The sequence below is a fragment of the Globicephala melas genome, chromosome 4 (assembly GCF_963455315.2).
Source record: "Globicephala melas chromosome 4, mGloMel1.2, whole genome shotgun sequence".
NCBI lineage: Eukaryota > Metazoa > Chordata > Mammalia > Artiodactyla > Delphinidae > Globicephala > Globicephala melas.
The window spans coordinates 115865429-115891338 of record NC_083317.1 but is presented as its reverse complement, the minus strand read 5'-3'; the positions used below and the strand labels follow the sequence as shown (position 1 = coordinate 115891338).

Here is a 25910-nt window from a genome sequence, read left to right as displayed (position 1 = left end):
ACTGCGCCTCAGAGAAAGGAACAGAAAGGTCGCCTCCTCTCAATCTGCAAATACCTGAAATCCCCCCACTCAGGATTGTGATATGAGGCTAGAAGACGCAGAGCCCACAGGATGAGACTTCAGACCAGAGCCAGGAGATCAAGAATCTGCTCACAAAAGAAGAAAGGGAAGCTGCCTTTTTGGCTCTGCTGGCACCCCAGCCCCCCAGAACAGAAACTCAGTAGACTAGGATTGTGCTGTGGCCATTTCATGTCTGAGGGGGGTTTGGTGTGAGGCAGAAAACGAAACAATTTGATAGGAAAACCATGGAGGCAGATGAAAATGACAAGGTGGAAGAGGGGATGCCAACTGCAGGGGGGTGACGGTCAACAGGTTGAGAGACAGACTTTGAGGGGTAAAGGAAAAGAGTGGAAGGATAGTGGGGAAGGAGGAAAACCTCCCCAGAAGGAACAGAATTCACTGCAGAACGCAATCTGAGGTCCATATCTGAAATTGTTCAGGCCCAAGAGCTGTGGTTTGAGATGCCCTTGTTATACTGGGCAGAGAGTTTTCTTTTTAAATAAATGAACCAGAAATGACCCAAAGGATTTTTGTAAACTTTTTATTATAGAAAATTGAACATGCGAAAAAAGCAAGCAGAATATAGTAATGACTTTCATGTACCCATTACTCTGAATCAATAATTACCAAATCCCGGCCAGTCGTGCCTCATCTACTTCCAACCATTTTCCCCCTTCACATAGGTTTTTTTTTAATTATTGTGGTTAAATATACTGTCATATTAGTTTAAAGCACATTCCACAAATATTACATTATGTATCCCTAAAACACAAGGATTCCTTTTATTCTTTTAAAATAGCCACAATATCAACATTATACCTTAAAAACAATTTCTTAATACCAGGAGATGTTTCCTTTTTCTCTTTTTTTTTTTTTAATTTATTTTTGGCTGCATTGGGTCTTCATTGCTGTGCTCAGGCTTTCTCTACTTGCAGCATGCGGGGGCTACTCTTCGTTGTGGTGTGCTGACTTCTCATTGCGGTGGCTTCTCTTGTTGCAGAGCATGAGCTCTAGGCACGCGGGCTTCAGTAGTTGTGGCACACGGGCTTAGTTGCTCCGTGGCATGTGGGATCTTCCCGGGCCAGGGCTGGAACCCATCCACATCACCTGCACTGGCAGGCGGATTATTAACCACTGCGCCACCAAGGAAGTCCCAATACCAGAAGATATTTCTAAGGCATTTCTACATTAAAGTCTTCTCTCCTGTTGCTGTACGCAAAAGCACTTGTGCATTTCAGAAGAGTTTAGAAGAGTGAGAACAAATTTTACCAAGAGAAGGGGCCAGGAGATGAAGCTGTAGCAGGAACCCTGGGAACAGCAAAGATCCAGCAAAAGAGACTGTATTTGATGGTTTTTCATATAATACTGCTCTTTCTGGGGCTGTGAAATGGGAGACAAACATGTTGCAGGACTTCACACATCGCTCTAGAAAACTCTGCAGCAAATCAGTAGAAATGAAAAGCCAACATTTGAGCTGTTTTGATGACCATAAAGAATCAAGAGACCGAAGTAATGGGAAAAAGGGTCTTTTCTGTTCTGCCTATCTCAAAGGTTGTGAAGATTTTGATGATGCATCCCCAACCTAAAAAAAAAAAAAACAGATATCGTCAGAGGATGAGATTCAAAAATAAAGATAGATGTTCTCATATTTTTCCCATAGCCTAACAAGTCATCTTAGGCCTCTCCCTTTTAGACCACTGCACTTGGCTGTCAGTTTTCCCAAGAGCAGTCCTTGAGTGGGTGATAGGGAAGTCAAGGTTAGCAGATTGAAAATGACCCTGGGGATACCTGTACAGAGAACAGTAGAGGTCAGTGGTCTCAGCCCTGCGGTACATTAGAGCGAGCCTGGGAGACTTTAAGAAAGGTGGACAACCAGGCCCAACCCCATACCAAGCAAATCAGTAATTCTGGAGTGCAGTCTGTTTTTTGTTTGTAGGTTGGTTTGCTTGGTTTTTTTCGTTTGTTTGTTTTGGGTTTTTTTGTTTTTTAAGTACTCCAGGTGATTCTAATGCATAGGCAGGGTTGGAAAAACCACTGCTATAGGTGTTTTAAAAAAAAATAGTTGCTTAATGTGAGAATATTAGCTCTGATTTTAAAGCATTCTATTCACTACTTCCCATTTAAAAGTGGGGAAAATATTTTACTGTACATTAAAGAAAGGGTACAGGATAGTGGGAAGAAAAGAAATGCAGAGAAACTTTTAAGTAAAAAAGCATACCTAATAAAAATAATAGTGAGGTTCTCTCAGAAAAGGGTGGTTTCCATTTCCATATCCCAGATTCTAATTTATTACATCTTAAACTGCTCCAATTTTGACAGACCTTATTTTCATTTAACCCAGAACACTCATCCTATTAGATTAATACAATTATCTGATGACTATTTCAAATTGCAATCATGGTTATTTCATATGTCAAAATAATTAATTCAGGCTACTTAAATCTTTTCTGTTTAATCAAATTTATCTCTCAATTGGGAAGAAAAAAAAAAAAACCTGACCTTAAAAAAATAAAAAGACATTTTCTATCTCTGAGGAACTGACTTCATCAAATTATCCTGAAGGGAAAAGCAAGTACAAAAATGTGAACTACAGGCAGCTGGAAAGCAAAATTGTGTACAATGAATGACACACCAAATCCTGCAGGAAAATACGTCCCACAATACATTATTTCCTGTGGCTTCCTGCCTGAGGAACACTGAAGAACAGTAAAAATTCTTCCAGAAATTATTTCCTCAGCTGTCTCATTGATGGATTTAGCATAGGTGTTTGGTCAAAATGTTAAATCATGGTCAAATCCAAACATGCATATTTACCAATGTTTATATATCTAATCACAAGGGCCACTTGGTTCCTTAAAATGAAGCTTAAAAGAAACTTGAACTGGATTCCATTTTATCACAAGCCTGGAATGCTGAAATGCTGTGACAAAGCTATCAATTCATTCATCTGAGTGAAAAGCCTGTAAAATCACAGGCCTTAATTTTCACATCCTTAAATGTCACCATTTTACCAATTCCACAAAAGTTATGTAGACATGAGTGTACACGTTAGAAGTAAAGTTAATTGTCGTCTGCAGGATACTTAAAATCAAATGGGCAATCTAAGTTTATCTTATGATGTTTAAAGAGACTAAAACGATCTGGTTCCACAAACTGCTGACACGATCAATTCTGGGGAGTCGCGAGAGGACCGTCTGATGGTAGCACATACCTACTGTAGATGGTATTGTGCATTAGACTGGCCACGGGGAATCTTCATTTAACTAGGGATAGCTTGTCACAACACACCCCAAGTTATGACAGATAATCATTCCAATAATTAACATCTTTATATAATATGATATAGTGCTTTACATTTTTAAATGACTTCTGATTCCTTACCATCCCCTCCTTGAAATGCTTATTGCCACAGTTAAAGAACTCCATAGCTCTCTCTTGGACTACTATCTATTCTCGCTCCTCACTCTAGCCCATTCTCATTGTCATCAGTGTTTTCTTGACAATCCATCTTGGAGCCTGTCAGTCATGTTACTTACCTATAGGATGTCCTACCTCTTGTTTCTTATCTCCACCACCCTCCCATTTTTACTCCTTACCCTAGCCACATGGAGCCTCATGCCATTCCCCGAACACACTTTGGTTCTTAACTCTGTTCCTTTACCATATACCTTTCTTCTGTCATCCCTCACAAATGTCTTCAAGGTCCCCTTTGTCTGACTGGAAAACTTTCACAAGGCTTTCAAGACCAAGCCAAAGCTTCACCTCATCTGTGGGAGCCTTTCTGAAGAGCCCCAGGGTTAGTCTTACTCGTTTTTGTGCTGTCTTAACCTTTGTACACTGTTTTATTGTCATCTTATCATCATTGTCTATTTCCAAATCTAGGTTCCTCTGCCTCCACCATCATCCCTAAATAGAAAATGAGATCCTCCAGGCCAGCTACCCTGTCACAGTCATCGGGTGTCCTCAGATTGCAGCAGGTTCTCAATTCAAGGAACCAATGAATCTAGTTGATAAATTATTGAAAGGATTTTTGTTCCTGTTTGAAGTAGAGACAAATGGAATAATACAAAGGAGAAACTCAATGCTCTTTCACCTAACTCAAAGGTGAGAAACCTACTTTACTGTGAACCAATTCTGGAAAGATTAAAATGCTTACTGGCTGCTTTTTTTAAAATGTATATAAGATGAAAATATTTTTATTGACTGAAAGAATCACAGTGTGAAAATAGGCACTACTGTCATAGTGAACTGTTAATACCTGTTAAGAGCATATTTGAGAGATGGTGGTTGTTATTGCTGTTGTTGTTGTTTAATCTTTCAACTGGAAATCCATTTCAGGCAGAATCACAAAGTTGAGGAAGCGGCAAGTGGCTCTTCATCAGCCAGGATCATTTATTCTTGGCATCTGGATTAGGAGGACCACAGGACCATGTGGTCCTTATTCCTTAGGAGGACTTTTCTTCAAAGGCTGACTTTTCTTTGCCATCCTCTCTCTATAAGGGGCTTCTTCAGCTTCTCTTCACAAGTGGGTTCTTCTCCACCATTCCACCCTGCTGCCCTTGTGAGGCAGGTGCTAGAGTTAATACTTAACAAGGCAAAAAAAAAAAAGAAAGTTGCTCTTTAGCTGCCTCACATAAATAATACCCTCAGGGAAATACCTGTATCTATGAATGGTTGTATATAAATGGTTGTTTTTTATTTATAAATGGTTGTTTATATGATTCACAGGTTCTCCAGGGGTTATGTAGCAATTTTGGAGATTGGTTGGATGGGACAAGTTTTGACTATTCCATCACCTACAGGCCTTGAGCATTTCTGAAGTCTTCTCACGGTACCAGATCACATGTAACACATACACACTCAAGGTGTATCTACAAGACATCAAAATAGCTATATAATTTGAGCAAATCAGTTATTTTCAAAACATATCCATTTAGAATGGGAGAACTGGTTGTTCTGCATCATTTTAAAGGTAAAACAAGCATGTGTGTGTGTGTGTGTGTGTGTGTGTGTGTGTGTGTGTGTGTGTATACATGGGACTAATAATCTACATTCAACAGTCTGGCATGGCTTATATGCAGTGATGGAGTAAGGCCCGAGTTGCATTGCCCTGGCTCATCTTCTGGGTTCCTTATTGCTCTATGGGTCTCTGGCAGAGGTGCAGTATGAAGGGCAAAGCACTGGTTTTGTAGACACACCGACCTAAGGTCAACTCCAGCTCAATCATAGGCTACTTATGTGACCTCAGAAAAGTTACCTAACCTCTCTGAACTGTAATTTCTCATCTGTAAAATGGGGCTATGTGATACCCACCTCATAGCAGTACTGAGTGACTAAATGAAATTATGTTTGTGAAGCACTTGGCAGATACTCAAAACATGTCAGTTCCTTCCCCTCAGAGGTAGTAATCTCCTCACAGGTGCAGAGGAATAATAATTTGAATATTTGTGTGTATATATATGTATATCTTTAAATTCTATACTTGATTGTAGTAGAGTTGAATAGGTGTCATCGTAATATGTTTCGAATTATTATTGCTCTGTCCTTCACACCACACCTCTGCCAGGGGCCCACAGAGTTCTAAGGAACCCAGAAGATGAGCCAGGGCAATGCAGCTCAGGCCTTACTCCATCACTGCATAGAAGCCATGCCAGACTGTTGAGTGTGGATCGTTAGTCCCACGCAGCTCCCGGAAAGGAAACACCTCGTTTGTTCAGAAGCTCCTTTAGATCAACCTTTACTAGAACACAGCATTAGCCAAAATCCTGACTTCACAAATACAACAAGCAGTTAGTTATCACTATTAAGAAAAGACAAATTTCCCCACGTATGGATATTATTAGGTGACCTCCTAACTATATTTTTATGTATTGATAGTTAATTTGATTTCTTTTTTGTTTGCTCCTTTTAATCAAAGTGATACATGCACATAGTTTGAACAATCCAATTTATACAGTTTGCTGCAACAAATAGCAGCCCCTTGTGCCTCCCATCAGCACCCTTCTCCCTACATCAAAGGCACCCATGTTCAGGGTTTTTAGCTATTTTATTTTATTCATTTGATTAGTTGGTTGGTTGCTGTTTTTGATGTTTACTCCCAGAACTTTAAGTATGCTATATTTGCCTATATTGCTAATTTGATTTTTTGAAGTACAGGCATATGCTAAGACTTCTCACTGTGGAATATAATACATAGCTTTCTTCCACCACCCTCTCCCTTCCCATCACACACTTCCCCCTCCTCGTCTCTTCATCATTCCATATCACCAGATCATAATTTTGGTTAGATTAATACTTACTGTTTATGTTAGAGTCGGTATATAAGGGTTATTTATTGGTAAGTTCTACCATTTATATATTATAATTCTTCTTCCTTTCTTTTTGGCTCCAACTTGTTTCCTTGCAGTTGGTTTTTGTTTGTTTTATCAAAAATTCTGTGTACTATCATAAACTGAACCTCAAACTCTCCATCAATTTGTTGAGCCTTTTTTCTGAAAATGTTCAACTGCATTAGAAATTTGATTTTCACCTTCTTAAAGAAGACTCTCCTTGAATCTTGTAACCTGCATCAGCGAGATGGATGGTCCTGGACCAGGTGCACACTGGCCACCCAGGTTGTCCCTTCCCTATCTCCTGGAACTCCCTTTGCCTGGGTGCTGGATCCATTGTCTTATCCTATCTTGCTCCGTCCTCTCATTTTGGTGGAGCACGTTTGGAGTAGCTTCGGAGAAAGGGTGTAAGAGTGGTAAACATTTTTTGGAACTTACATGACTAAAATTCAACTTGTTTTCTGTTTTTACATTCCCAAATTTCTAACCTTTAATTATTTTCTAGATCCTCTGAATCTCATCCACTTTGTTAAAAATCTCTTCAACGGGTAGGCCCAAGACTGACAGGAGTATTCCAGTAACAGTCTGGAGAATGTAATGCAAGAATTACTCTCTGATTCCTGAATTTGTACTCTAAATTCCTTTCTGCCACAGTTGCACATTGCAGTTATCATGCATTTGTCCTTCCTGCCTACATGTGTTCCTATTTAGGATTATCAGCTCTCAATTTTGCCAAGGTCATTTTGAATTCCATTCTTATATTCTGAAGTGTTAATAACCCTGATACTTAGCGTCAGCCATAAACTGAGCTTCATAAATACCATTCAGATTACTAATAAAGTACACACGGTACTTCTAGACCCTCAGACTTGCTGCCGTCTCTTCTAATGGCTAATTCCAAAAGATTCCAAACCATTAAACAATGGCAAAGCTTGATACATATGACATAATTGTTTCTTCATAAAGAAAAGAATACTCTGATGGTTGAGTTTGTTTTTGTTTTTGTTTTTTTTTGATGGTTGAGTTTTAAATCTGGGGGACTTATCCTGGTATTTTTGCAATGGTGTTCAGCTTCTGCTTTTCAAAGGCAATCTCTTCCCTTATTTAAAAAACTAGGTGGTACATAATTCTTTTTCCAGACCTGAAGCATTCATTCTGTTAATACTAAACAGATATAATGAAAGAGGCAGCAAGGCATAGTAAAAGAGCACTTACCTGAAGAGTGAGAGGACTAATGTTACTAGTGTTTTTTTATGATCCAATATTTGTTGGATGTACTAATAATCCAATATCTATTAATCCATCAATGTGTATTGAGCACCCATTAGGTTCAGGTACTGTGGTAGGCACGGGGGCTACAGAGTGAAAAGGACAGACATGATCTCAGCCTTTGCTAAATAGAACCACAGATACTGAGCAAATAATAACAAGTTGACCATTACAATAACTTAACCTCTATGAGGCTCAGTTTCCTCGTGAGTAAAATAAAGAAAATAATAGTACCACCTCATCAGTTCAAATGAGGTAATGCAATAGAAAAACTTTATTAGCTCTCTTTTTTTCCAGACAAACTACAAACATCTACTAGCTATGATTTCCTAGGCGCAGGGAGCATATCTTACTCATCTTTGTAACCTCAGCAAGTAGGCAGCGCTTGTCAAGTTAGCAGGAACTCAACACATGTACAGAGCAAACGACAACTCCGAAAGAAGATGAATCTATATTTTCACGCAATTACAGGTCTTTTCATTTTCTCACCAAGGTTATCCACCCGTTTGTGAACTAATGAACTTTACGTAGTTCAAAAGCACAATGTAATTTTATAGTAAAATGTTTCCACTTAGCATGTATTCATCATTAATGTATATATGTTTGAATAACTGAAATAATGTAACATTTAAATTTTCATCTATTCCATTTCATATAGCAAGCAATTTTTCCTAAAATAATTTCTGAGGGTGGAGTGCAATTTCGGGGGTGTTTGACAAAATTATTTGAGATTTTAAAAGTACCTAAATAGGACACTCAAAACAAGTCAATTACTTTAAATTTCAAAATGAAATACTAAAAAATTTTTTTTAATTTGACTCTCAAGCAAAGTTTCAGCTTACAGAAAAAATTCTTAACTTCACTAAAACACATTCAAATAAGTGTATGGAAATGTCAACTGACCTGCTTCCCAGCAAGTCTTCAGGATCAATGGACTTTAAATCTTTGGATACTAAAATTTGTATAGCAGACAGAGAGTTTTACCATGGAAGGTAATTCCTTCCATATTGGCTTTATTCCCCCAAAAGGCCTAAGGGATAAACTGTGATTTCTGTTCTTCTCATGGAACCACACAGTGGAAGGGCTGGAAGGGGGTCCAGGAATTGTCCGGTTCAGCCTACTTATTTTTCAGAGGAGGAAAAACAGAGGCCCAGAGAGGTAAGATGATTTGCCAGTTGCACAGCTGGGATTAGAACCAAAGTCTCCTCTTCTCTGGCACAGGAAGTAGCAGCAGCCTGCTGAAAACATTGCCTGGTATCCCGGGAATTTTCTTGTCTGCTGTGTGGAGATAGTTTGACCCTGGAGAGTCTAATTCCAAGACAGTTACACATACATTCCAGCTAAAGATGCATCTTCATTTTAATTGAAATAGAATGACAGACCCAACACTTCCAGTTGTTTTGTTTAAGAATAGAAAAATAAAATTCTCTATCTCATATCATAAATGCTCTACTCCTTAATATAAGCACACAGAAAGTCCTCCAGGGAGCCTTATTCAACCACAGCAGAGGTTCTCAACATATCGGCCTAATTGACTGGCGTAACCCAAAGCCTGCGCTGGTCCATTGCTTCTTTCACATGGCAAGGAACTACCTCCTGCCAGCTTTCTTCCCCACTCAAGAACCTCATTAACAGCAACCTTTCTCTTCAAATTCATTCATAACAGGTTTAACCCCTTTCTCTTGGCCTCTCCTTCCACTGTCATGAGATCTCAAAACAAAACAAAAACCCAGAAAGTAGTTACTCTTCACGAGTTTGGGAACATCTAATCTTGGTGGTTCATAAATTATCAGATGGAGTCATGGCGGGAACATGGACCTGGGGAGTACTCAGATCCAGTTCTAACATGGTTCTGATTCTAATCTCTTCAGGAAGTCCTCAGTCTCTCTCAGGTTCACTGTCTTCATCTCCAAACTAGAGGTGATTCAATGAAGACACATTTAAGCATCTACCACACTGCCTGGCACATGTTAAACACTCATTCTTTTCAATCTCTCTCTGTTGCTCACTTCTCCATTTTCAAGGAACCCCGCTGAATATGCAAGTATTGTCATTCGTTATACAATTCTTTCTACTTTTATGTATATCGGAATTTTCCATTATAAAAAAGTTTTTAATAACATAATTTAAAATGATCTTTTTTGGAGGTTAGCAATGTTAGTAAATACAAATACTCTTTCAGTCATGTACATTTGGGTAATAATACATTTTAAAAAGAACAATAATGTAGAAGCTAGAGAATATCATGTCATTCAAACTGAGACATCTTATAAAATATCCAATGTTCTTAAGGAGGTTTCATTCTAATATATAAGCTATATGGTAAGGCTATATTAGCCAACCAAGTTAACTATTACGTATGAAATATTATTCTGATTATGTGTATACATATTTGGAAAATATTTTTATCAAAAATATTACCAGGACTTCCCTGGTGGCGCAGTGGTTGAGAATCTGCCTGCCAATGCAGGGGACATGGGTTTGGGCCCCGGTCTGGGAAGATCCCACATGCCATGGAGCAGCTGGGCCCATGAGCCACAACTACTGAGCCTGCGCGTCTGGACCCTGTGCTCCGCAACAAGAGAGGCCGCGACAGTGAGAGGCCCGTGCACCGCGATGAAGAGTGGCCCCCACTCGCCGCAACTAGAGAAAGCCCTCACACAGAAATGAAGACCCAACACACCCAAAAATAAATGAATTAATTAAAAAATATATATATTACCTATTTCTCCTTTCAGTTTATGTAATTCAGAATAATTATGGGATTAATTACCCCCAAATTGGGTATCTTTTCAAACAAATTGGTTTTGCCATTAGTTGTCATATGTATGTAGCCTGAATGTTGATCAATAACTGATAAAATCATATTCAGTTTGATACATTTAAATAAAATTAGTGGGTTCATGGTTCAGAAGAAATATTTGTTTTTATTTTTTGGAAAGTACTATTCTCCACTTAAGAGGCAATATTTTACCCTTTGTGATAAAAGCTCATGCTTTTTATCTAAGCTATAAAATATAAACATTTTAATCCATGGTTCTATGTGTTTCTTGGGAACAATGTGGTTAAATACTTAGGGCCAACTCACTTGTTCTCTCTAAATTTCAGTTTCCCAAGTTAGATAAATAATAATACCTTACATTTATAATAATACCTTTCTTTTAAAGAGTTCATAATGCATAGGACTACTCTATTTTTAATTCTGGAACATTCCTGTAGACTTAGTTAAGGGCATCTATTAAATGCAGTTTACCAAATAGGAACCATGGCCATGGGCTGAGTGACTTGTCCAGGGTCACACAGATATAGGGTTATAAGGGTCAAATGATATGACACATGGCAAGAGTTTGACAACCATAAAGTGTTACATGAATGCAAGTTATGATCAGAGATATGAACAGATTCATAATGAGTTCTTATAGTTATTGACTGCCATTCTCAATACTCTTTTCCCTTGATTTTCTAGCCAAAACTAAAATAATACCTGCCACCAAAAAATCTCTAAAACATAGTGAGGAATAAGGAGAAACAGGGAAGTATACAGAACTCCATGGAAATAGGGTGCCATGTTATTTTTGTGGATATTAATAGTGACCCTGCTATTAAAATAGCCTCCATGATTCATCTATTTATTTTTTAAGAATAAAACAATTAATATACTTCAATTTTTTAAAAAAAGAATAAAACAATTAAGTTTGGAATTCTGACCAAATTCTAACTTGGGGCTTGACTTTCAGTACTTCTGAATGTCTCTTGCTGCATCTACTCAATTTCCTAATTGATTAGAGAATTATTGAGAAATCTTGTAGTGCATTTTCAGTATTTGCTACACGATGCTCTCTACACAGCTACAGAATATCAGCAGAACTTGTATATTATTCTCCCTTATTCTCAGAACTGTTTCAAAGTATAATGAGCTGCTTCAAAGGGGTCCGAAAACTTCTAATGAAAGGTGTTTAGGACATGCCAAATACCATGGTTGCTATGAAAATTATCAGCCAACTAGAAACATTAGCTATTTTATGCCAAAAACAGTGTTTTAACGATGATTCATTTTTAGTCATTAGATGATTATTCTGAATTCTTATCATCTTGAAACTACATTGGCACCAAGAAAAAAATATGTTTTCAAATTTGGCTTCTTTTATGTGATGGTCCCATCTCTCATGTACCAACCATAAATTCTTTGCCTCTGGGACTGCAAGTGCTTCAGGATGTAATGGAAAGTTGGTATCACATGGCAAGACATTTGTTCCCATTGCAGAGTGAGGCCAGCTCTGAAATTCAAACCCTAATGAGAACAAGTATGTAAATGAGAGCAGTCAAACCAAACATGAAGAAAACAAAGCCCAAGGAGTCTATAAAAGACATTTTTCAGCCTAGGTATTCATTAATCCATAGCACTTAGACTCTGTGAATTCAAAACAGAGCCTTTTTTCCAAAGTTTGTTACTATAGTGACATATTATAAGACCTACATTTAAAAAAAAACAAATGATAAGGACTTTTTAACCCCTAGAGTGGCTCTATTTATTAAATTTTCCTGTGTAAAGGAAGTGTTATTTAAACTAGACTATTATACAAAATATTAAAAATATTTCAATTTGCCTTGAATTAAATATGATTAAGAATGACTAGTGTCAAAGAGTGTGTATTCTTAATCAAAATTTCAATCTTATGGTTTCTACAGAATGCTAAAGATACTGTATTTTCAAGGACTTCTGCATATGATCCAATATACATCTTGCATATTTTCTGAAATTTCTGCAAAAAATAAAATAGCTTCAATAAAAATGTTTTTAAAATCTTTGTCTAATAATTTAAGTATTTTCTTTTTCCTTTTTTTTTTTTTTTTGGTACGCGGGTCTCTCACTGCTGTGGCCTCTCCCGTTGTGGAGCACAGGCTCCGGATGCGCAGGCCCAGCGGCCGTGGCTCACTGGCCCAGCCACTCCGCAGCACGTGGGATCCTCCCGGACCAGGGCGCGAACCCGAGTCCTCTGAATCGGCAGGCGGACTCCCAACCACTGCGCCACCAGGGAAGCCCCCTTTTTCCTTTTATAGATATATGTTTTTGCAGGGAATTTCCCACTGTTCCACGATTTTAGGCATATTTATTGTTTTTCTTTCATAATATTGAATGAAAATGTAAGATGTTGTAAAAAATGGAAAATTCATTTATTTATACAATATCTATTGAGAATCTAATATGTCAGGCTCTATTACAGATCTTGGAAATACAAGAATGAACAAGACAGGTAAAAAGCCCTTGACCTCTTTGGAACAATCCATTTTAGTGTGGGAAGGTAGACAACAAATAAGAGAAGCAAATAGGGCTTCCCTGGTGGCGCAGTGGTTGAGAGTCCGCCTGCCGATGCAGGGGACACGGGTTCGTGCCTCGGTCCGGAAAGATCCCACATGCCGCGAAGCGGCTGGTCCCGTGAGCCATGGCCGCTGAGCCTGCGCATCCAGAGCCTGTGCTTCGCAACGGGAGAGGCCACAACAGTAAGAGGCCCGCGTATCACAAGATAAATAAATAAATAAATAGACAGATAAAAGAAGTAAAGACATAATATATTAAAAGGTAATAAGTGTGATAGAGAAAAACAAAGCAGGAAAGAGGGATGGGTGTGGGAGGAGCTTGTAGTTTTAAATAGTGTAGTCAGGGTAGTCACCTTGAAAAGGTGACATTTGAGCAAAGATTTGAAGGTGAGAGAATTAGGCATGCAAATATCTCAGGGAATGAGCAGCACGTACAGTAAGTGCAAAGGTCCTGAGGCAGGAGGGTTCCTCGGGGGAATCAGGCAACCACTAGCATATTTGAGTCTTACCAAAGCTAAAGCTAAAACGTTTTGTGGACCCATTTATATGTTGGCTGTTGCACACAAAACCAGGACTCCAATCTTGTCCTTTGGAAATCTAGATTTATAAAATCTTAAAACCTGGTGCAGGGAGATCCCACATGCCACGGAGAAACTAAGCCCACGAGCCACAACTACTGAGCCCACTTGCCTAGAGTCCGTGCTCTGCAACAAGAGAAACCACCGCAATGAGAAGCCCGCGCACCGCAACGAAGAGTAGCCCCCGCTCGGCACAACTAGAGAAAGCCCGCACACGACAAAGAAGACCCAATGCAGCCAAAAATAAATTAATTAAAATAATTAATTTAAAATTATTTTAATTTAATTAAAATATTTTATTTTAATTAAATTAAAATAATTAATAATTTTTTTAAAACCCACCAAATTCTCTATGAGATGATGGATGATCACAAAACTTATTGTGGTAATCATTTCATGATGTATGTAAGTCAAATCATTATGCTCTACACCTTAAATTTAAAAAACAAAACAAAACAAAAACTACCATCAAATAATAAACAATATAGTTCAAAAGTATTGGATAAGGTAAGCAAACCTTTTCCTTTTTGTTTGGAACTTATACCAGTCCGTTCACATTTACATAAAGTCCTATGGTACAAAACATCTAGGTGTTTCTTCTCCCATGTTCAACTAGGAAGATAAATGAACTTTGTGTGCTCCAGAGAAAGTAGTAATGGCCTATGCGTCTATCTCTGCTGAAGCTATCAGACTTGATGGCCCTGCTTTGGAGTTTACCACGGTAAGAACTAATTTAACCTTCATATACAACGGCCTGGAATTGGGAGAAGATAAAGGAAGGGGTGAAGAAAGTGGCCAGGTCACCAGTGGCCAGTTGTCACCACCGGTCCACCAGGGTATAGCCTCAATTAAATAATGCTATCTTAGCATTCTCTTGCTAACAGAGAAATAGCCCATGAAACCGAGTAAAATTCCCTTAAAGGGAAATACGAAGTAGTAATCTCTAAAAGAAAGTTAACCCACCAATACCAAAATGTATGGCCTTGCCTCCTACCTCTCCCATAAAGGTTCCTCCTCTGTGGCTCTTTTACGACTCACTGAATGCTTCCAAGTGTCCCTAGATTTATCTATGTATATTTTTATCTCACTGGGAAAATGAGGCTCAGCTCTGAGCCTCCCTAAAATTAGCTCTACTTGTTAGAAGTTCTTCTTGTCAGGTGGTTCTATCACACTTATCTAATAATTGCATTTAAGCAAAACGGTTTCCTTTTTGCTCTTGTTCAGAGCTGTTTTTTCTCTTTCTTTTTCTTTTTAAATGGGGCATTTCACGTTCTTCTTGAGTAATCAAAATCACTGCCATTAACTTAGTTTAGGGTTTCATTGAGAAAAAGATTTCTCTCTTACAGGTATTAAGCTTTTGTTTTGCTATAAAGTTATTAAATGTCTATGTAAGAACTGTCATGTAGACTCTTAGATATTTCTACCACTTTGGTATGACAAAATTATAGCCCTATAAACTTATCTTTGACTATATAATGAGAAGTTTAGATCTGTCTAAACATAACACACAACATAGTCTAAACTATGAGAGACTAAGAAAACAAAAAGGGTTCTTTTTAAATGTAAATCAGATCATGTTAATCCTCTCCTTATAACCCTCCTGTGGCTTCCCATTATACTTAAAATAAAATACAGGTTTTTTCACTTGGCCCTGCTCCCTCCAGATGCCTCCAGCTCCCTCCCCACCACACATTGGTTTCTACCTCAGGGTCATTGTCTGCACCTGTCTCTCCTCCTTAAATGCTGGCTATTGACAACGAGCTTGCCCTTGGCTCAAAGAGGCTTTCCTAGGGCCCACCTGGCACACACCTAAGGTGCCCTGGCTCCCACCTTCCATGACTGCTTTGTTTCTTCTTAACACTTATGCATATGTGAAATTACAACTTTTTTATTTGGTGTCTGTTTCCCTACTAAAACATAAGACCTATTAGAACAAGGGTATAAGTGTTTTCCCCAAGTCTAGCAAAGAAGCCAACATATAGTGGGCTTCTAAATATTTTTTGAATGAAGGAACGAGTAGATATTTAAAGCTGTTTGTTCAAAATATAAGGCTGGTGCTACTAGGAGATTTTTTTCTTTCACCAAAATATAATATTTCAAATGAAATATTAAAAAGCAAAATTATTTTAAACACAGTAGTTAAGATGAAAGAAATTCAGTAGAGAATATTTGGATAATGTGAATGAATCATTACCACATAATTTCTTTCTTGAAAATATGCATTTCTGTGGAAAGGGTTGAATATTTTTTCCTTCGAGGGTAGAACCATTGTATTGATGGAGTATCTATACAGCAAGTAAGAATGAAATTTTTATAAACAAAAAATCTAGAATTAGATCAGTCAGTGAATAAACATTTGGAGTATGCAGAAAAAGAAAAATTAGTATCAAAATCCAGAAAAGACAGGGTGAAGATGGAGAAAATATTCTAAATATTTGAAGATGAAAATATATTTGTATCTAGTCAATTTAGGTTAAAAATAGGTATGTGCCACAAAATGGATGTCACAGTAATACTATTATGATTATTCATTAGGGATTTCACGGCAGCAACTGGAACGACCCTATGGTTGACATTTCACCTTGATTTTGCATTTTTCCTTTATTTCCCTTCTTTTCCAAAGATCCCAGGTAACAGATGGGGAAGGGAAGTGAGTATTAATTTGCAGAGAAGCAGCTCATTACACGGACATCTTAAGTAATACCCAAATCCTTGTGCAAACATGGATCATGAGTTGAGATTTTAATGAGAATGAATGCTGTCAAAGTAGGATTTCAAGTATTCTAAAGTTAAATGCTAAAAGTGTTTTGTTTCCAGTGATGAAAGAACTAGTTTTGAATTAAAATGTAACTTCAAATACCAAGTAGTCAAGATTCTATCTGTGCCTTTCAACCCTTTGTTCCTATGAATTAAAAGTAGTCCAATTAGCCAGGTTAGAATGACCAACAGATTATCAGTCAACAACACTTAGACCACCTTCGTGTCCATATAAAGCTTATACAAGTTTCTACACTCAAACACACTTTTTAAAAACTTTGTAAGATGATAATAGTAACATACATAGGGAACTATAACCCAGAAGTCTAGAAATTGGCAATGTCCTTCAATGCTCTTCTGTGAGTGTTAAAGTTACAACTTAAAAGTAAAGGTATGTCATCACTTGAAATGATACATAATCACATCTGTGCATATACCAAATTCATATACACAAGGACAGAATAGATGGTGATGATTTCACATTACCAATGATAGGCCATTAAATGTCTGTAAATAACTAGTTCATCTATGACAGAATATGGCTTCTTCCTAAAATCATGTACACTTTGTAACTTTCTTTTTAATTAACAAATTGTATTGAAAACATTACTGCCAATAGCATCACATTGAGTTCTATCTTTCCAAAGATGCCAAAACACTGCCACATGTTATTTTTTTCCATCCATTCTTTCTCTGGGGTTGGTGGTTTAACGCCTCTTTACCAAAATGTTGCTTCTTTTTAGTAATGGGGAAACTGAGGGATTAATATAGACTTGTCACCAGTCAGAAAACAAGTCCATAGCAAAACTGGAGCTTACTCTTTTTTTTTTTTTTTTTTTTTTTTTTGTGGTACGCGGGCCTCTCACTGTTGTGGCCTCTCCCGTTGTGGAGCACAGGCTCTGGACGCGCAGGCTCAGCGGCCATGGCTCACGGGCCCAGCCGCTCTGCGGCATGTGGGATCTTCCCGGACTGGGGCACGAACCCGTGTCCCCTGCATCGGCAGGCGGACTCTCAACCACTGCGCCACCAGGGAAGCCCTGGAGCTTACTCTTGATCTCAAGTTCTCTCCAGTTAGGCAACACAGATTTCTTTTATCCCAAATGGTAACATATAATGTTAAAAAAAAAAAAAAAAGAATATAGTCATTAATAGATTTTCTATTGAAGTTGCCCTACACTGCAGCATTTAAGCTAGATTTCAAAACCATAGAACTAATGTTTTAGATTCTAAGTTAAGTTCCATAATAAAAGAAAAAAAGCTTTAATAGGACATTGTATTTATTATTAGTTCAAAATTCACCCTTTTCTTCCACCAAATTGCTCTATTTTGCCTGAACTTCAAAGGTCTTTGGAACTCAAGGAAATCTTCACTATTAAAAAAAGACATCATTGTTTGATAGCATATTGAACTCTAGAAGAGTAGCTAATAGAATTTTTCATACATGTGAAAACTTTACACACTTCATTCTCAAAGTTTGTACATCTCAATCAGATTATGTTTTTCTTTATAAGAGTATTCATGGAATTTCATTAGCCTTTGTCCTCTTTTGTTACCTTTTTTTCCCCCTTTTTGGATAATATTATACAACGGCTTCACTGCAGGGGGTTATTAATAAGATATTGTTCCAGAAATGGAACCCCAGGTAAAACATAGTAATAAGTCCAGTACTACTTGTTCAGACAACTGATATTTATTTCCAGCAAACGCTTTTTGGAACCTGAAAACTAGTCCTCCACTTTGTATTTCTCTAACAATTTAGTGATAAAAATATAGAAAATAAATATGTTATTTCTAAATCCCAGAAAAATTTGTTGGCTGGGATACAAGCTATCCAATTCCTAATGCACACAAGGGAACGCTCAATAAATGTCACCGTCTGACTGACAGTACTAATTCTAAAGGTTACTTCTCTTAACCTAGACAGTTGCTTCATTTCTACTGAAAATATGATTTTCTTTACTCTATCCCAGAGTGTTTGGATTAATGTACCATTACTAATTTAAATATGATACACATTCATTGGAAAAATAAAAAGTCAGGTTTTCTTGAGTATTTCTGTAGTTTACATTCCAGGATGTTGTGACTATGAAACAGTTTTCCATCTGGTAACTGATATGGTTAGATGATAACCTAGCAGAATTTGGGGATAGGATTCTCTCAAATGATGAAAAGATCTTGCTGCCATAGTTGTTTCTTGCTTTGTTTTGTTTTGTCTTTTTCCAATCAGCGGAAACAGTCCTTAGTTTCTAAGTCATTTTCCCCCCTGCATTGTTCTTCCTAAATATGCTTCTCATACATTGCTTCAAGTTAAATCTTCGAGGGAAGAAGAAAGTGTAGAACAGTCAAGTTGGAGGTCCTTGAGCAGTAACCAAGGATTCCCACAGTTTCCACCTAAAGTTTCTGGGTGCAGACAGGAAGCCAGGATAGTTGCAGTAAGACCCCTAGTCTTGAGGTATGGAACTCCAGGGATCTCCCCAGTTCCAGTGTGTTAGACTACAGAGCTACGAGTTACTTATTATGAACTCTCCACACACACATACTTGCATGTATATCCTGCTTTCTATCATTTTAATTAGTTACGTGACAGCTTTTAATTTTTTGTGGAACAACCAGAAATTACATAGCTTTTTGCAGTTATATGATTTTTTGCTCTCTATAAAATGATTTCACACTTATTTGCAACAACCAGAATTCTTATCATTTCTTAATAGAAGTTTTATGCAATAAGTTCCTTACATTTTTAAAGAGCAAATGTATAAAAGAAGCTAGGGCCTTTAAAGCTTTTGGAAAACTTACTTTCAAGAGAACTATTTTATTCGTTTAAACACACACAAATCCTTAAACAGATAAATAAAACATTTTAACTTTATAAATCTTATCTTTTTGCTAGATGTCTTTTAACATCTTTAACCCCGTCTTTACCAGAAATATAGCCCATTACTGATGTCTTCTAAATTATCTTTGTCATCATTTTCATTTCATAATAAATTCTTTACATGTTCTTTAAGGAGAAACGGTCTTACAGATTACTTTAAGATGATTCCTTTAAATGTGCGACTTAAGAGTATCATAACAAGTAATCAAGAGGTTGATGTTATAAAATAATGTAATGGGACAAGCAGGCATACAATACTTATTTTTCCAAAAGCCGCACAGTCAACATCACCCAATGGTCACCCCTTTTAACAATCTGGGAAATTAATCCAAAATGAAATTAAGTTTTTATAAATTCATATTGGATGTAACCAGTTGATCTACCTTACTGATGGAAAACTGTCTCTAACAATTACTGAAATTACAGATTTAGAACTGAAACATTCCATTAGCTATCTCTGCCACAATAGCAGCATAATGTTACACTTTGTTACTTTACTCTCTCCCACCCCCTTAAGAAACAGGGATGTTATTATGTGGTCTTATTTCACATCCTGACCTCAGTCACTTGGGTATGGAGGACATGGGTTCTACTAAAGTTAAACGACAAATCTCTGTATATTATTTACAACTAAGGACCTAAAAAATTCTCTGTAAATTTTAATTACCAAAACATCCTTTGGGATAAAAAGTACTTCTATTCTTCAAAGATTAGAGAACTGAGTACAGTGATTAACTGATTTATGTCACCCATCATGGTATGACTGCTAAAGCTGTAATAGATATGAAATTTTGAATTCCATCAAGACATTTTAGATTTTACCTAAATGATGTATTAGTATGTCAAAGTTCAAGAGCCGCCTTCCTCTTTTTTTTTTTTTTAACTGTTTAAAAGAATGGCCTTACCATTTTCTTTCACCAGAAGGCAACTAAATGATAAATTCTCCAGTACTTTCATAGCTGCTTTCTGGACAGGAAAGGGTGCTTTCTAACTTGTTCTGATTGTTCATGGCCCAATCCAAAACATCTAACACTCTGGCTCCAACTAGGAGTTTTAGAATAAACAAAAGAAAGAGCTACAACTATTTAACGCAGTAGGTTCTACATTTATGGAGCCCATAAGCTGATTTCACGCTGAAAGTAAAAACAATCTCAAGATGTTTAAATGAACTCTTCGATGCTGGAATCACAACAAACTCAGGAAAATTAGGAATATGTTGGTAACCTCCAATCTTTTTTTAAATTGACCTCACCCTGGGCAAGAAACCATCTCCTGATGCCATTGTTGGAGACAGAATTTCTGGCTATAAGATCCTTTTTCTGACTCAATCTGGCTTGCTATTCTTGGTTAATCATCCCCATTTCTCTCAACGTTTCACTCCTCTGACTATAGTGGATAACATTTATTATCAGGAAAGACTTTTTTAAGTGATTCGGTTCCTCCAGCCGTCTCCCTCCTTATCCTAGCTAACCCCCCCCAACCCCCATTCCTATCGCCTTGTTTCACTAAGATTTTGCTAAACATTAGACACAGCAAGCACATGACCTCCAGTCTTCCAGTGTCTCGGAATAAACCGATATAAAAACATTCGATTGGCGCGGCTGTAAGTTTTTCTAGGCTTGGAATTTAAGAGCCTTTAGTTCTTCAACTCTTAAAGACCTATAGCGCAAAATTTAAATTTAAAATATTTTTAAATTAAAAAAAAAAACCGCTCCCCTTTTTTAACCTTTAGCCCCGCCCATCGCCCCCCCAGCCTCCACGCGAAAACTGCAGGAAACCGGAGGGGGCGGGACGGTGACGTCACGACGCCGGTGCGTCACGGAACGGCGGCGGCTGCGGCGCTGGCGACGGCTGCGGCAGCGGCGGCATTTTAGTCAGCAGCGGCGGCGGTAGCCGGGCTGCTGCTTCTCCCATCATCCCTGGCGCGGCCATTTCAGCCCCATCTTGGCTGAGGGGAGGGAGCTGCAGCCACCGCTTCAGCAGTTTGAATTTCAGTTTCTCCAGAGCCTGCAAACCGGCCGCACCGAGGAGGAGCCGAAGAAGCTACCGCCGCTACCTCACACAGCCAGAGCGCCGCCGCTTGCCGGCCCGCCGGCCGCCGCCCCTCATTCTCTCAAGAGCCGCGAGGGGAGGCCGAGACCGCCGCCGCCGCCCGCCCGCGGGGGTGGCTCCCCCTGTAAGGGGAGGACCGAGCCGGCTTTCCCCTCCCCCGGAGCGGGTTTCCGCCAGAGACAGTCGACATGTCCCTGGGGCTGAGCTCCGGCTAGAGCCGGGGAGGGAGGGCCGCCCGGCCGCACCGAAGCTCCGCCGCCCGCCCGCGGCTCCTGGCTGAATCAGGAATCCCCGGCTCCGGACTCGCCACTCCTCCTTCTTCCCTCTCGGCGTCCGAGAGCCCGGAGCTGACGCCGGCACTGGCTCGAGGAGCGGGACAGCACCGCCCCTCACGCCGCCGCCGCCTCCTCCCCTTCGCCCTCCCACTCCCACCCCCAGCCTAGGCCTGCTGACCGCGCGGGGCGCCGAGCTGGACTGACCACGGCGGCCCGGAGACGCGAGGAGGAAGCAGCCGGCCCGCCCCTGGGATCGCGCTTTCGCCGCCACTGGGGGTATTGAATTGAGGCACCGCGACTGCGGGAGGCGAGAAGGAAGGAGGAGCCGGCGCGCGAGTGAGACGGGGGCAGAGCCGAAGAGACCGACACGGAGAAGGAAACGGGAGGAGGATGTCTCGCGGAGCGACCGACGCACGGATCAACCCGTGACTCTTACAGCGGCGGGCCTCAGACCCCAGCGCGGACGCGGACTTTGTCTTTGGGGGCCCTGCTCTGCCCTTCCTGGTTTCCGGCAAGATCGCAGAGGAGGCGGCGTGCCTCTCTGCCCTCCAGCCTTCCTCACCATGTCCAAGATGCCGGCCAAGAAGAAGAGCTGCTTCCAGATCACCAGTGTCACCACAGCCCAGGTGGCCACTAGCATCACCGAGGACACCGAGAGCCTGGACGATCCGGACGAGTCACGCACAGAGGACGTCTCCTCCGAGATATTCGACGTTTCTCGGGCCACGGACTACGGCCCCGAGGAGGTCTGCGAGCGCAGCTCCTCCGAAGAGACGCTCAACAATGTTGGGGATGCGGAGACTCCCGGTACCGTCTCCCCCAACCTCGTCCTGGACGGGCAGCTGGCGGCCGCGGCGGCCACTCCCGCCAACGGAGGAGGAGCCGCTTCGGCCCGCAGCGTGGCTGGGGCGCTGGCCAGTACCCTAGCGGCGGCCGCCCCCTCGGCCCCCTCCTCAGGGGCCCCCGGAGCCCCCCCGGTCGCGGGCCCCTCCGCCGGGCCAGGGACTGCCGCCCCCTCGCAGCCCCCCACCACTTGTAGTTCCCGTTTCCGCGTGATCAAGCTGGACCACGGCAGCGGGGAGCCGTATAGACGCGGCCGATGGACGTGCATGGAATACTATGAGCGGGATTCCGACAGCAGCGTCCTGACCCGGTCCGGGGATTGCATTAGGCACAGCAATACTTTTGATCAGACTGCGGATCGGGACAGCGGCCTGGGCGCCACCGGAGGGTCCGTGGTGGTGGTGGTGGCCTCCATGCCGGGGGCGCACGGGCCCGACTCGGGAACTGACAGTTCCTTGACTGCTGTGTCACAGCTACCCCCGTCGGAGAAAATGAGCCAGCCCGCCCCGGCCCCGCCGCAGAGTTTTGGCGTTGGGCAGCCGCAGCCGCAGCCGCCGCCCGTAGGTGGGGCTGTGGCTCCGAGCTCGGCTCCGCTGCCGCCGTTCCCGGGAGCCGCGGCCGGGCCGCCGCAGATGATGGCAGCCCCGCCGCCCAGCCAGCCGCAGGGCGCCGCGCCTGGCTCCGTCCCCCCGGGGCCCAACGGACAGGGGCTGCCGCTGACGAATGTAACCCTGGCGCAGCCCGGCCTGGCCCTGCCTCCGCAGCCCGGCCCGGCCGTGGGCGCTTCTGCCGCGCCGCCGCCCCAGCAGTTCGCGTATCCCCAGGCTCAGATTCCGCCGGGCCATCTGCTGCCCGTCCAGCCCGCCGGCCAGAGTGAGTACCTGCAGCCGCACGTGGCCGGCCTGCAGCCGCCCAGCCCGGCGCAGCCCTCGTCCGCGGGCGCCGGAGCGGGCCCCGGCCAGAACGCCTCCTCCACGGGCGCGCAGATGATGGGCGCGGCCTCCCTGCCTGGCGAAGCCGTGGCCCCGGGGCCGGGCCCCGCGCAGGGCGGACCGGCCGCGCCCGGTCAGCCGGCCGGAGTGCCCCCGGCTGCCATGGGAGGCGCGGCGCCGTCGGGCCTGGTTCCCGCCGGGGCCGGGCAGCCTCAGCCCGCGCCTCCGCCGCAGATGGGTGGCAGCGGCGCGCCATCGGCAGTGCCCGGCGGCCCTCACGCCGTGGTGCCCGGAGTTACGAACGTGCCTGCAGCCGCGCCCGCTCCCAGCGTGCCTAGTGTGTCTACCACTTCTGTTACTATGCCAAATGTACCCGTGCCCTTGGCCCAGGCGCAGCAGCTGGGCAGCCATCCTCCGGTCAGCAGGAGCGGCAGCATCATCCAGCACGTGGGGCTGCCCTTAGCGCCAGGCACGGCCAGTGCACCGACGAGTCTACCGCAGTCTGACCTAAGCCAGTTTCAGACTCAGACCCAGCCTTTAGTCGGGCAAGTTGACGATACTAGAAGAAAATCCGAACCCCTACCTCAACCACCACTTTCTCTCATTGCTGAAATTAAGCCTGTTGTGAAGCCTCCTGTTGCAGATGCCCTGGCAAACCCCCTTCAGTTAACACCTATGAACAGTCTCTCCACCTCTGTATTCAGCATAGCTATTCCTGTTGATGGTGATGAAGACAGGTATGGAAATCTTATTTGAAATATTTGATGGGAATGCTTGACCGCACATTGTAGTTTAGGATGCAACTGTGGGAGGTTCTTTTCTCAATTTGAGGCCCTTAATGTTTCTAAATATAAAAATTAGTTTGTGTTTAGTAAAATTGATTCATCGGTTCTTGAAAAGACATTAATTTTAGATTACTGATGCTAAAAAAGATGTGTAAGGAGAGAATTGGTGTCACAGTTGTTCAGAAGCACTAAATTGGATAGGAATGCAACATTGTTCATTCAGAAGGGCGGATTTTAGTTTAATCCTCTCAGTTTAGAAGTGGTGGCTAGTAGGTTATGCCGTGTAGGTTTGTCCCTTTATTAGGTTTCAATCACACTTGAACACTTTATGGCAGAGTGTTTTGTCAGTGTGAGTTTTGAGACAGAGATAAAATTAGTTAAACATTTCCCATTCTGGAAAAACAGAAAGTCCTCTAGTAGAGAAAGAGCCACGTAAGGTATCTCCTCCAGTGTATCTGGAAAGGCTGGAGAGATAATGGTGAAATGTCAAATCCGGCTTTGAAGATCATATCTTCTTCAGCCCTTTAATAAAAGAGGATAGAAGGTCTGGAGGCTTCCCAGTGACTTCTTTAAGATGCTTTTTTTTTTTTAAACGCAAAAAGTGTATTGGAAAGATGTTCTTATCTTCCATCAGTCTTTTTACTACAGTCAAGGGAGGTGGGAGACTCTTGACAGTAGTGAAAGCTGTAGTTCTTGAAATTAGAGTAATTTTATAGTAAAAGTATAAACGTTAACAATTGGCTTCCTGTATTTAGGGGGGATGCTTTTAAATAGTTTAAGGGAAAATTGGTGTATTACTATACCAATTCTACTACAATTGATGTTTGGTTATGGTTTAATGAGGATTTTAAGTGGTTTTGAGGAAATGTCACATGAAAATTTGATGTAGTGTGTATAATGCAAATGTTTAAAAACTGACTTATTACCAGATATTACATTTAAAAATTACAGAGAAAGTTTCAGGTACTTTACAGTTGGAAATTTATTTTCTGAGGTTTTTGTTTTGAGAGAGGTTAATTTTAGATGTGTTGAAAGAGCAGAACTATTTTTATAGATTTCTTGAATAATTGGTATGTAGACTACAATGAGAGCTGTTAAAGCTTTTTCTTCCTATTTTCTTCTGAGTTCCTTCACATTCTTTTCTTTTTCATTTCGAATTAGCTTTGTATTTTTGTTATATACTTCTTTTCGTTTGAAAAATGCTCACTGAAATTCATCTTTGCCTTTTATAATTCAAAGTTCATCTTTTTTTTGTAGGTGACTTGCTTGTGGGGAGTCTTTCTTCCATTTAAGAACTCTTAGAGAGTACCACGTGTCCATGAGTGAGCTCAGCTAGCTAGTCATGGAGAGATTTTATATGGATGGGACTACCAAGTAAAGACACTGATTCCACAAGCCACTCAAATACCCCTCTTTACATTTTCTGCCATGTTTCACTTTTCACACGTAGGGGCACACCTGAAATGCCACTTGAGTTTATTTGTTCACCTTTGGTAATAGTCAACAGGCATCTTCCCTTTTCTAGCTGCCAGAAGCCAGTTTTTTTGTGATGGGTTGGTAAATAACCATTTGCTTACTACCTCTCTGTTCCTGTTGTACACTGTATCTCTTCAAGAAATGATGACTGGTTTTCTCAACCCCTCACTACCCCAAAAACACATGTACACCTATGAATGAAAAATGTGTTTTCTCTCCTCTTCACACCTCTCAGTTTACAGCATTTGTAATTACATTCCCCAGAACTTTTTGGTGACGATATGGTATGAAGCAGAAAGATCTGTTGATAAGTGGAAACTCTGGGATGTATTCTTTAGGGTATGACCACAAAGATGCATT

The 25910-nt window shown here is 41.2% G+C and overlaps 1 protein-coding gene and 1 long non-coding RNA gene across 5 annotated transcripts in view; one reads left to right on the top strand and one right to left on the bottom strand.

Moving 5' to 3' along the window:
• Window positions 1-915: 915 nt before the first annotated feature.
• On the bottom strand, window positions 916-22437 carry LOC138842677 (uncharacterized). Of its 2 annotated transcripts, XR_011377432.1 has the most exons (4): window positions 22077-22437; window positions 7605-7744; window positions 4319-4645; window positions 916-1642 (listed from the first exon to the last, which is right to left on the bottom strand). It is a non-coding gene; the product is annotated as an uncharacterized lncRNA (long non-coding RNA). The 2 variants fall into 2 exon arrangements; XR_011377433.1 differs by lacking the exon at window positions 7605-7744.
• Window positions 21002-25910, top strand: part of TSC22D2 (TSC22 domain family member 2) — a 50658-nt gene continuing 45749 nt past the window's right edge. Inside the window, exon 1 of one of the 3 annotated variants that reach the window (XR_009563780.2) lies at window positions 21002-24026. Coding sequence is in view for 2 of the 3 variants with exons in the window: in XM_030873245.3 (XP_030729105.1) it covers window positions 22078-24026 (1949 nt within the window). In the remaining variant the exon portion in view is untranslated. The remainder of the gene's footprint in view (window positions 24027-25910) is intronic. The other 2 variants (XM_030873245.3, XM_030873247.3) reach the window with 2 other exon arrangements.